Genomic DNA, 12,711 nt, shown 5'->3' on the forward strand with positions numbered 1-12,711 from the left:
CCATAATAAATTCCCCTGTTACTGACTGTAAGGGACATACATTTGTCTTCACCAATTTTTTTCTGTTCACATAGAAACCTTTACAGTCAGTTTTTATGTTCCCCGCAAGCTTACTCTCGTACCCTCTTTTCCCCTTCTTAATCAATCCCTTGGTCCTCCTTTGCTGAATTCAAATTGAAAATTAGTCTTCTTCAATTATGTATCCAATTGTCTTTTGAAATTTCCTTTGGAAACTGCTTCTACCACCCTCTCAGATAGTCCGTTCCAACTCATAACAAACGGTGGGAAAAAAAATCTCTTATCTTCTACTCCTTTTTCCACTTTTTAAAAATCTGTGACCACTGGTTACCGACCCACTTACCAGCAGAAACATTTTCTCCCTACTTGCTCCAGCAAAACCCCTCATAATTATGAACTCCTCTATTAAGACTCCCCTTAACCTTCTGTGTTCTGAAGAGAATAGTGCCAGCATTTGCAATCTCTCCACTGAACTGAAGACCAAATCCCTGGTATCACTCTGGTAAATCTCCACTGTACACTCTCCCAGACTTTAACATCCAACCTAAAGCATGGTGCCTAGAATTGCACATAATCTCAAGCCGAAACCTAACCAGTGATTTGTAAAGATTGGCCATGACTCTCTTGTTTCTGTATTCACTGCCCCTATTTATTAATGGGTATGATCTTGTAGCCATGTCTCCATTATAGCTATAAGGAGATCAAAGCTGGGAACTAAATATTCAGGGGTATGTGATTTTTCGAAAGGACAGGCAGCAAGGAAAGGGTGGTGGGGTAGCTTTGTTAGTAGGAGATGGAATAAGTATGATAGTAAGAAATGATCTTGGAACAGAAGATGTAGAATCCATAAGGGTGGAGGTAAGAAATAAAAAGGGGACGAAGACACTTAGGCCCCCGAAGAGTAGCTATACTGTAGGACAGAGAATAAATCAGGAGACAATGAGGGCATGTAATAAAGGCAGTACATTAATCAGGGGTGACTTTAATCGTCATGTTGATTGGGAAAATCAAATTGGCAGAGGTAGCCACGAGCAAGAATTCATAGAGTAAATTCAGGACAGTTTCCTAGCACAATGTGTTGTGGACCCGATCAGGCTATTTTGGATCTGGTAATGTGTAATGAGGCAGGTTTAATAAATGATCTCAGAGTAAAAGATCCCCTAGGAAACAGTGACCATAACATGGTGGAATTTAGCATTCACTTTGAGTGTGAGAAACAACTATGCTAAACTTAAATAAGGATGATTTCAAAGGACTGAGGGCAGAGTTGGCTGGAGTGAAGTTTAGCAGAAAAGATGGTTGATGAACAATGGCAGACGTTTAAGAAAATAGTTCATAGCTCACAACAAAGATACATCCCAGTGAGAAAGAAGGATTCTAGGAAAGGGATAAACCAATCATGGTTAAGCAAGGATGTTAAGGATAATATCAAATTGAAAGAAAAAAACATACAATGTGGCAAAGATTAGTGGTAAGCCAGAGGATTGGGAAAGTTTTAAAAACCAACAAAAGATTACCAAAAAATAATAAATAAGGGGAAAATAAACTCTGAGGGTAAACTAGCAAGTAATATAAAAATGGACAATAAGAGCTTCTTTAAATATATAAAAAGGAAGAGAGAGGCCAGAGTGAACATTGGCTCCTTAGATAATGAGGCTGGGGAAATAGGAAATGGCAGAGTTGAATAGCCTTTACAGTAGAAGACACTAATAGCATTCCGAAAGTACTAAATAATCAAGGGGCAAAAGCCAGGGAGGAAATAAATACAATAATTATCACTAGAGAAAAAATGTTAGGGAAGCTAATGGGGCTAAAGGCCCATAAGTGCCCTGGACCTGATGGGTTGCATCCTAGGATATTAAAGGAGCTCCTGGATGCATTGGTAATAATCTTCCAAGAATCCTTAGATTCTGGAAAAGTCCCAGAGGATTGGAAAACTGCCAATGTAACACCCTTATTCAAAAAGGGAGGGAGACAAAAGACAAGTAACTATAGGCCAAAAAACTGCGGATGCTGGAAATCCATAATGTTTTTACTCTATTTCTATTTTTACTTAGTTCTGTTGAAAGGTCATTCGGACTCGAAACGTTAACTGTGTTCCTCTCCACAGATGCTGCCAGACCTGCTGAGTTTTTCCAGGTATTTTTGTAACTATAGGCCAGTTAGCTTAACATCCATCATTGGGAAAATGTTAGAGTCTATTACAAAGGATGTAATAGGACAGCATTTAGAAATGCATAATATAATCCAGCAGAGTCAGCATGGCTTCAAGAAGAGGAAATGATGCCTGACAAATTTATTAGAATTCTTTGAGGAGCTAACAATCTGGATAGATAAAGGGGAACCAGTAAATGTAATATATTTGCATTTCCAAAAGGTGTTTGATAAGGTACTGCACATAAGGCTACTTAATAAGATAAGAGCCCATAGTGTTGGGGGTAGTATATTGGCATGGTTAGAGGATTGACTAACTAAAGAAGACAGAGAGTTGGGATAAGGGGGACATTTTCAGGATGGCAGCTTATAACTAGTGGAGTGCCACAGAGATCAGTGCAGGGGCCATAATTATTTACAGTGTATATTAATGACTTGGGTGAGGGTAGTGAATGTACTGTCACCAAGTCTGTGGATGACACAAAAATAGGTGAGAAGGCAAGTGGTGAGGCTGACACAAAAAGTCTACAGAGGGATATAGACAGATTAAGTGAGTGGGCAAAAACTTAGCAGATGGAATATAATGTGGGAAAATGTGAGGTTATGCACTTTGGCGGGAAGAATAGAGGAGCTGAATATTATTTAAATGGAGAAAGACTGCAGAAAGCTGCAGCAGAGATAGATTTAGGGGTCCTCGTGCATGAATCACAAAAAGCTAGCAGACAAGTTCAGCAGGTAATAGATAATACAATTGGAATGTTGGCCTTTATTTCAAAGAGAATGGAGTATAAAAATAGGGAAGTCTTGCCAAAACTATACAAGGCACTAGTTAGACCACACCTAGAATCCTGTGAACAGTTTTGGTTCCCTTATCTAAGGAAAGATATACTGACATTGGACGCAGTCCAGAGAAGGTTCTCTAGGTTGATCCCGGGTATGGAGGGATTTTCTTATGAGGAGAGGTTGAGTAGGTTGGGCCTGTAGTCATTGGAGCTTAGATGAATGAGAGATGACCTGATTGAAACATATAAGATTCTTAGGGGTCTTGACAGGGTAGATGTTGAGGTTGTTTCCCTTTGTGGGAGAGTCTAGGACCAGAGAGCATAATCTCAGAGTGAGGGGTCGCCATGTAAGACAGAGATGAGGAGGATTTTCTTCTCTCAGAGGGTAGTCAAGCTGTGGAATTCTTTACTGCAGAGGGCTGTAGAGGCTGGGTCATTAAGTATATACAAGGTGGAGATAGACAGATTTTTAATCAGTAAGGGAATCAAGGGTTATGGGGAAAGGGCAGGAAAGTGGAATTTGTGGATTATCAGATCAGCCATGATCTCATTGAATGAGGGAGTAGACTCTATGGATCGAATGGCCTACTTCTGCTCCTAGGTCTTACAGCCAAGTGTTCCATCTGCGTTCTTAACCCAACTTAACTTGGGCTGCCATCTTCACAAGTCTTTGGAAAATTCATCCTCATGTCCTTCTGCTCTCCGCAACCACCCTTGGAATACTACCATCTGGATGATGCTGCCTCTCCATGTTGCTCCTCCCAAAGTGGGGCATCGAGCATGTTGAATCATGAAGTCGCATTTGCAGAGGTATTTGGAAATTTGTCACCTCTGGCCGGGGGGTGGGGTGGGGGGGGTGGTTGCAAGTACCTGTTTGTGTGAACTTGCGGGACTAAGACCTTTCACTGGAGCTGCGCCGGGGAAGCTGCACTGTGGGGTTGGGCTTGCAAATGGGCGGTACTCAGGGTGCGTGTGCCCGGAGCCCGCACACATTCGCTGAGAACTTCCTTATGATGATGTGTTAATTACATAAGCACACGCAAATAAATCGCGGGAAAGAGAAAAAAAATGGCGACTTATGGGGCAGGGAGCTTGTGAGTGCAACTGGACAGAGTGTCAGTGCCCCAAACCAGCGGAAGGTGCCGCCGATTGGTCTGCAAGGGACCCTTATCGATTAGAGGGAAGCGCGACTTTCGGCAGTGAAGTGGAAACGTGTGTGTGAGAGGGGGAGAGAGAGAGAGAGAGAGTGTGGGTAAGGCAGGAGCTGGAACAGGTTTGTCCTCCAACAGAAGAGAGGGCGGGGAAGAAGGAGTTTGAAAAATGCAATGAAAGTGCTTTGCTGTTTGATGTTAAATTAATTACAATTCGGATCAAAGTGTTCGGACATTCTGACAGATGAGTGCAGTTTGAAGTTGCCCTTTCAGCAAATTGCAGTGAACTGACTTGCTGAAACGCCCAAAAACTCAAGCTGCAATTTGCTTTTTTTAAAAAAATTTCTGCTCCAAGCTGCTGCCCGCTAACGCTTGAAGGGATCGGTGTTCATACAAAATCTCTATATCGCCCTAAAATGTCTAATTTCCCTCCCCCCCACAGTTGCACAAATAATGTCAGCGTGCGTCTTAAAAATCTGATCATCTATAATCTGCTGCAGTATTTCTCGGTTTCAGGAGCCCCTAGTTATTAGCAAGCTGGATTTTATTTTTTGAATTCAGTACAACAGTTTGATTTGCCATTTTATGAAGTGTCCAGATGAACGCAAAATATTTAAAAAAAAATTGCACAAAACTATTGCCTTACAAGCGGCCATGTTTATCATATAGCTCGCCTAACCCTGGAATCTCTCTGCTCAAGTTGCAGTTTATTTGCTGCAGTTTATATGATTTTTTTTTTGAATGGCGTTTTACTGTTGAAGGTGCCTGACGAGTTTGAGCAGGAACTGACTTAATGTTCTCCGACAGCGTCATGGTTGGTTTTGAGTAGACAGTACACATTATGCGTGAACTCGGTCTTTTCTTTGCTGTGAAATAAAATTGCAAAGAGAAAGTAACGGCGTTCCTGTCAATGTCAGTTGCACAGAGCAACTCCAAAAAAAATCACCGACCTGAGGTTGATTGACGCCGAGACGCGCCACTCAGAAGCTTTACGGCAGCCGCTGCAAACTTTGGGCCAATCAGAATCGGGCGGGTGGGCGGTGCCAGCGCCGCGCTTTGCGGGAACTGATTGGCTATGGGATCCAAGGGGGCGGGTCTTTGTTGGCGCGCTTTGACATTCTAAGGAAGTTCCTGGTATGGAGACATTCAGTAAAGTTCATACAGCATGACAGGCTCACTCACCTTGATTGACATTAGCTTTATTATTGCTGAACTTCGCTCCACCAGGTGAAGTGAAACTTTCAGCAAGTTAAGTGGTCAGCAAAGACGTTAAGACACATCGAGTTAACCCAATTGCGTAAGTACTGTACCCAAACATTGGCAGTAAAATATGAGAGGGTCAGTTTATTTAATTCAAAATCTTTTGTCTGAGTATTAAATTGTTACTTAAAATGCACATTCTTTGGATAAATTGAAAACTAGTTATTTTAAAGGTCTAAGTAAACCCTCACATAGTTAAAGTGTCTGTTAAATCATAGAATGATTTCAGCACAGAAGGAGGCCATTCAGCCTGGCAAATCAGTGCTTGCTCTCTGCAAGAGATACTTAGCTGGTCCCACTTGCCCCACCCTTTCCCCATAGTCCTGTAGATTTTTTTCTCTTCAGGTACTTATCCAATTCCCTTTCGAAAGCCACAATTGACTCTGCCTCCATCACCCTCTCAAACAGTGCATTATAGATTCTGAACGCTCACTGTGTAAAATATATTTTCTCACTTTGCCTTTGATTCTTTTACCAATCACCTTAAATCCGTGTCCACCGGTCCTCAACACTTCTGCTAATGGAAACAGTTTCACCTGAGCTACTCTGTTCAGACCCCTCATGATTTTAAACACCTCTATCAAATCTCCTTTCAGCCTCCTGTTCTCTAGAAAGAACAACTCCAGCTTCTTTGACCTATGTAACCGAAGTCATTCATCCCTGGAATCATTCTCCTAAATTTTTTCTGTACCCTCTCTAAAGCCTTCACGTCCTTCCTCCTGATGACAATACTAACAGCACCTTGATAAAGAGTTCTGTTGCTAATATGATTTGGTACTTTCATAAACCTTGTGTGGATGCAGAGTTGCTCAGTTGAAAAACTATCTAGGAGTTCTTCCAGTATAATTGATACTTAAATAACTCACTGTGGTACTGTGTTGTTTCTGCACTTTGAGTACTGTGACTAATAATAAAATTTGGGATGATAAATTCTGTCCACATTGGGATGTGCATTACAATAGTAAATATATTTAAGAAAATCAAATAATTAATAAAACAGATTTGTTAGCGTTAGAGGTTCAGAATATCATAAGCGGAGGACAAATAGGTTACTGAATGTCAGGATCCACTGTAACAATCTTAATGACTGAAACATTATGTAGCCTGGAAATTTCAAAGTATAGGGCCATGGTGACATTGTCCTGAAAATCTATTTAGACCCCAAACCAGTGAATCATGTTCCTGGTACATAAGTGTGACATTCTAGTTCCGCAGCTCCTCAATATGCAGGAAGATTTAGTCAAAAAAAAAAGTGGAACTCTGTTGTCATAATAAGGGTATTTGTTTCGAGAAACACATTGAGAAACACAGCCCGAAAGCTGAATTGCAATGTGACTTACATTGAAAAATTCATATATAGACTAAGTAATCAGGTTAAAAATGTGCAAACGTAAAAAGTAACAAAAACAGACAAATAAATTCAGCAGGTAACAGGGAAGTGATGGACAGGATATTAAAGGAAGTGTACTGTTGAATTAAAATTGTAGTAAAGTTACATACCAGTACCCATTTCAGTGAGCCTGTTCTATTTTAATTGGAGCTGCAGAATTTACTGGGACTGATGTCAGATAGACGATGGATGATCTAAGCTATTTTATTTTCCAGGTTTAATTGAGCAGGTAAATTGCCTGCACCTTGGAGGTAATTTAAATCTTGGCGCGTTTCAATATACAAATAATATTTATAGGTTGAATGTTTTATTTGAAGTGGAAATATATCAGTGCAGTTTTTGCATTATCTTGTTTATAATTAACTATTTAATGCTCTTTTATTCAATGATTTTGAAACCCATCTGAAAATATGCAATAATTTACATTGTTTTATTATTGTTCAACCTCTTATATGGATACATTTAAAGTTAAGACTCTAGAAGGAAAGGAACAGAAGTATCAAATAAAGACTTACATTTATAAAGTATCTTATCACATAAATGAAACGTTTCAAAGCACTTCATGGATGTAATATGTTTCAGAGAGTGGATGTAAATCTGGTTTTAATTGAAGGGGGAATGTTGGTCAGGATATTAGGAGAACTTCCTGCTCATTTTCAAACAACGATGCATGCTGAACCATCAGATAGAAGCTTATTTGTCTCTTTTGAAGGTTACCATCTTTATCAACATTACTTCTCCCAATGTTGACTTGGTGTGTTAGCTTCAATTAGGCACGTACACCTTGTGGGGCTTTAGCCTGCAACTTTCTGACACAGAGACAAGGATGGTAACAGCTGATTTGAGCTGATACATCATGTAAAAATTGACTGAAATCCATAAAATGTCATTCAGATTTACTATTTTATGTATAGATTTGTCAAAAAATTATCAGCTAATGCAGCAATGTAAAATGCACATAAATAGGCATATCAGTAACAAAAGGAGAGTTAAGATATGGGTATGATCAAGATAAACTCACAAGTCTCAGAAATGGCAACAGATACATTGCCACAGTTTTCTCGGAAGTGGCCACTAAAGGAGTGTGAAAATATTGAAGAGGAATATATAACATTAGTTAAGAAAGAAAGGAAAGAAATGCTAAACAACCTAGCCAAAGGCGAGGATGACCTCAGATCTACATGCATCGCACCCACAATACTGAAAGGAAGTAGAGGAGAAAGCTGAGGCACTAGTATCTATATATAAAAGTTAAATAGAAAAAAGAAATAGCTCAAAAGCACTGGCAAGCAACAAATAAAATTCTTATCTGCAAAAAAAAACAACTCGCATTTATAAAGTGCCATAAATGTATTTAAACATCTCAGCCTACTTTGGAGGAGCGTAATCAGACAAAATTTGACATTGAGCCAAACAAGGTATTAGGACAGATGACCAACGGCTTGGTCAAAGGGAGGCGTGAAGAGAGGAGAGAGAGAGACAGAGAGGTTTAGGGAGTGAATTTCAGAGCTTAAGATCTAGGCATCTGAAGGCATAGCTGCCAGTGATGTAGGAGTTGAAATCGGGGGTATGCACAAAGTTATAATTGGAGGGATGCAGAGATCTCGGAGGGTTGTAAAACTGGAGGTGGTTCCAGAGATAGGGAGGCAGTGAGGCCATAGATGGCTTTGAAAACCAGGATGAGAAAACTTTAAAATTGAGCTCCAGGGACCTCAAAGTTAGTTAGATCAGACAACAACTTCTAGGGACAGAGAATATAATTAAAAAATGCAAGCATTTCTAAAATAAAGATCATGCTTAACCAACCTTTTTTGACTTCAACAATAATAACTTGTATTTATATAGGGCCTTTAACATAATACAACATCCCAAATTGCTTCATAGAGGCACTGTAAAACAAAATATGATGATGAGCCACTTAAGGAGATATCAAGGCAGATAACATTAGTTAAGAAAGAAAGGAAAGAAATGCTAAACAACCAAAGGCGAGGATGACCTCAGATCTACATGCATCGCACCCACAATACTGAAAGGAAGTAGAGGAGAAAGCTGAGGCACTAGTATCTATATATAAAAGTTAAATAGAAAAAAGAAATAGCTCAAAAGCACTGGCAAGCGACAAATAAAATTCTTATCCCAAGTTCTGTCGAAGGGTCATGAGGACTCGAAACATCAACTCTTTTCTTCTCCGCCGATGCTGCCGGACCTGCTGAGTTTTTCCAGGTAATTCTGTTTTTGTCAAGGCAGATGGTTGGCTAAAGAGGTAGGTTTTAAGGTGTGCCTTAAAGGAAGAAAGCGAGGTAGAGAGGCATAGAAGTTTAGAGAGGGAATTCCAGAGCTTAGGGCCCAGGCAACTGAGCCTGTGGTGGAGCAAATAAGATGGGATTTCGCGAGAGGCCAGATTTAAACAGCACAAATTTGAGGTAGTTCATTTTGATGGGAGGAATGAGGAGGCCACTTATTCCTTGAAAGGTAAGAAACTAATTGGGGTAGAGGATAAGTGGAGCACGAGAGGGCTTGTGTGGAGCATAAACAAGTTGGGCTGACTGGTCTATCTTCTGTGTGGTAATTTCTATGTTGTATTAATAAACTCTGCTGTGAGTTCTATTTGTAATTACTTTGAATTAAGCTTCTGGCAATGATCTAGGGTCTCCAAAGATGATGGGCAGTAGCTCAGTGCATTTGAGTGTGGCAGAAATTGTCAGTGGCTGACCTTATATTAATGTTATTAGTATGTGATTTTTCTTATTTTGATTTTAGGCAGCAGGAGGAGCTGATGGAGAAAGGCACATTGGAACCACAACGGAGAGATGTTGGTGCCATCTCCAAATGCATCCAGAAGATTTCTAATAAGTCTCTACAAAATGGAACAGTGCATACAGAACAGCCTTGTGCATTTACAGAGGGGCAGTATGTCTTATCCAGATGGACAGATGGGTTGGTCTACCTGGGAAAAATCAAGAAGGCACGGACATTTTTGACTAAAACCAGTTAAAAAATGCTGTGTTCTGTAAAATGCCTCTACATATATTTCTACATTTATGACTGTACTGCTGTTTTGTTTTTGTCCCCTACTGCCTTCTCGGGTTTTGAGGACACGAGAACCCAGATTGTGTGAATCTCTGTAAACTCCTTAACCAGTTCGCCAGCAGGTGCACTTGGCCAATGCAGGAAGGAATGTGACCATCCCCAACCAAATTTCTCCCCCACCCAACCCAACAACACCAGGAGAAACTTGCGTGTGAACTTAAATTGGGCTTGAGAGTCAAACCCAAGTTTCCCGATTGACAAACTCACTTTGTAGCTCCTGGCCCGATGTTATGACTGCATAACTACGTTAGACAAGGGAAAAGAAACCCAGTGTTGAGAAAAAGCCAATCAATTCTACAGAGTTCATCCCTGCAATACATTTACTCCCTCATCATGGTCTCTAACTGTATTTTGAATAACTATTTTTTCAAATCTGGTTACCTTGTTTGAGAGGTCATTCCAAACATTTAATATTCATTGAGTAAAGATTGTTTTTCCTAGTCTCTGCTGTAAGTGAATTTTCCACTGATTTACTGATGTACTGCTGGTACAATAGAGTCTTTAAGAGAAAATGGTGGAGAAAGTAATGAAAATAATATTTTTAATAGAACGCATTGTGATTAGAATAAGATCTTTATTATTAATTATTGCTCAAACATTAATCATGCATTTGGAACTGAGTTAATGAATTGGTTTTGTTGAAACTTTTCAGGTGAACAAGCATAAACGTAATTGTCTTTTAGTCTTTGAAGATAATTCCGAATTTTGGATTCTTTGGAAAGATATACAACATGGTGAGTACGACATTTAGTGCTATTATGGACAGCTATTGAGTTGAGGACCATTACACTATCATTACGGAATCATTTCACCATTTTGAAAGGTCAATATGCTGACTTTTCACAATAATAGATTCATTGGCTGGAATTTTTCAGGCCCCCCCCCCCCCCCCCCCCCCCCCCCCCCACCCCACCACCACCACCACCACCACCACCACCACCACCACCACCTAGCAGGTTCCCCCAGGGTGGGGCAGGCAAGCCATTGAAATCTCCGTTACTTTGGCAGGACCAGAAGACCCCATCGGCGTGAGGGACTGGAAGGTTCCGGCCCCTCACTGATGTTAGTACTATATCTAACATTTTTATTTAAAAATAAATGAGAAAAATAAAGAGGACTTGGATCGAATTTTGTTTGATTACTTTATAGTCCCTCCCCCCACCCCCCGACCTTAAGGTACAGTATTACAGGTGCCAGAGGCCATTCTCCAAGTGCAAGCTGTTACGACCAGGTGAGAAGGGGTGATCTGCCTCCCCTCTATGCAACCTCCTTGGTTGATCACAACAAAGGTTTCTTTTTCATGAGAATATGCCTTTTCCAAATCAGAATGTATTTAACTATTTAAGCTGTGAGCAATAAAGAGCCAACCAAACAAGGTTTTCTTAAGGCAAAGAAAGAGCAAATTTATTAGCTGCTAAGCCCAAGAAAAATAATAAAAATGGGATGTCAAGCATTTGGCTCTCACGCAATTATTCAGGCCCACACACCGACACAGGGGAGTTAGAGTCTAATGTAAAAAGGGTCCTCAAATATATGGTTTAAGTGTCCCTTGATAGTCCTGGTGGCATAGATTTTAAACGCTGCAGCCGATTTGGATTAGCTGGTTTCTTGGATGTGGTCAGATGTAGAAGATGTTGCAGTTATTATGAGATCTCGTTTTGCTGGTAGGTTTCTGGTAGAGTTGGCTTCTCGAACATGTCAACACCCTTATTCCAAAAGAGACAGAGGGAGAGAGAGCAGCCTTCAACCTGTTTCCTCTGCTGAAGAATTTCTTGACACCGCTTGTATCACCTGCAATCTCTCTCAAGTGGCGGGGCAGCCTTGACTTGAAATAGTTCACCCATTCTGTGTTTCCAAGAGATTTTGGCTGGGACTGCCTGTGGCAGCCATCATTTCAATATCCAGTATTTTGCATTTTTAATGCCCTTTCCTTAGACAGCTATGAGTTTTGATGGGTGTCTGGATCATAGGAAATGTCTCTTCACATTCCCCTGAGGGTGACGTGTTTGTTTCTCACCTTCACTTTAGAAAGTAGCCTTGCATTTTTAAGCAGTTTGTTCTGTCTCAGTTCAAATGGCAAATATTCCAGTCAGTTGAAAGTTGAAAAATCATATTTTCAAAAATAAAGGGGCATAACCTCATGACAAAGGTTAGAGTGTAGATAACCTGTCCAAATGTGAAGCTTGTTGCATGTGTGCTCCTTATGTTCCTTGCCCTCACATCCACACACGTGAATTTTCCTGCTCATTGATAGCAGTCAGGACTGGGGACCTTTGTCTTTTTTCCCTCCTTAGTTTCCTCTTCTTGAGTTTTCTCTCTGAAGGCTGATCCTTGAGGATTATTTGTTGAGCCACAGGAAAGTGCCCTGACCTTTTACTCTGGACAAGGTGAGGAGACAGGTCCCCAGTCCACCTCAGGCCTAACAGGGATCAGACCCCAAACAATTGGCATTAATCCGATCCACACACTAGCTGTCTAGCTAACTGAGCTAACCGTAACCCCAAACCCCCCTTAATTTAGGGACTCCAATTATAGCGTTCTGATGTGATCTGATACAATGGACTGTGCATTTATGTATTATGCCTCTGGGAATCTGGAATATGTTTTAAACAGGAATTCCCCTCATCAAAATGAAATGATAATGAGGATTGTTATTCAGTTCAAGTGCTTTTCTGATATATTTAAGCTGTAGTTGGTGACAGTGTGGTTTGCAAATAAAGTTCTTCCTTTGTTTTTGCCCTTTCCTGAAGACAATGATTCTTGGTAGGGCATACGGTTCCATTGATGACGATAGTTCTCCACTACTTCTCCCAAGTGACCACTCCATATTTGAACATAGAGAGTGAGTGTCAATGAGCTGTTTGAA

General features: G+C 40.5%; 1 protein-coding gene across 3 annotated transcripts in view; it reads left to right on the forward strand.

Moving 5' to 3' along the window:
* The first annotated feature begins 4,016 nt into the window (after nt 1-4,016).
* The window catches only part of phf19 (PHD finger protein 19), a 40,900-nt gene continuing 32,205 nt past the window's right edge, over nt 4,017-12,711 (forward strand). The window contains exons 1-4 of one of the 3 annotated variants that reach the window (XM_041194287.1): nt 4,017-4,206; nt 5,333-5,402; nt 9,516-9,720; nt 10,498-10,579. In XM_041194287.1, coding sequence (XP_041050221.1) covers nt 9,532-9,720; nt 10,498-10,579 — 271 coding nt within the window. In that variant the 5' untranslated portion in view covers nt 4,017-4,206; nt 5,333-5,402; nt 9,516-9,531. Of the gene's footprint in view, nt 4,228-5,332; nt 5,403-9,515; nt 9,721-10,497; nt 10,580-12,711 lie in introns of all 3 variants that reach the window. The other 2 variants (XM_041194289.1, XM_041194290.1) reach the window with 2 other exon arrangements.

This window comes from Carcharodon carcharias, chromosome 8 (genome assembly GCF_017639515.1).
Source record: "Carcharodon carcharias isolate sCarCar2 chromosome 8, sCarCar2.pri, whole genome shotgun sequence".
NCBI lineage: Eukaryota > Metazoa > Chordata > Chondrichthyes > Lamniformes > Lamnidae > Carcharodon > Carcharodon carcharias.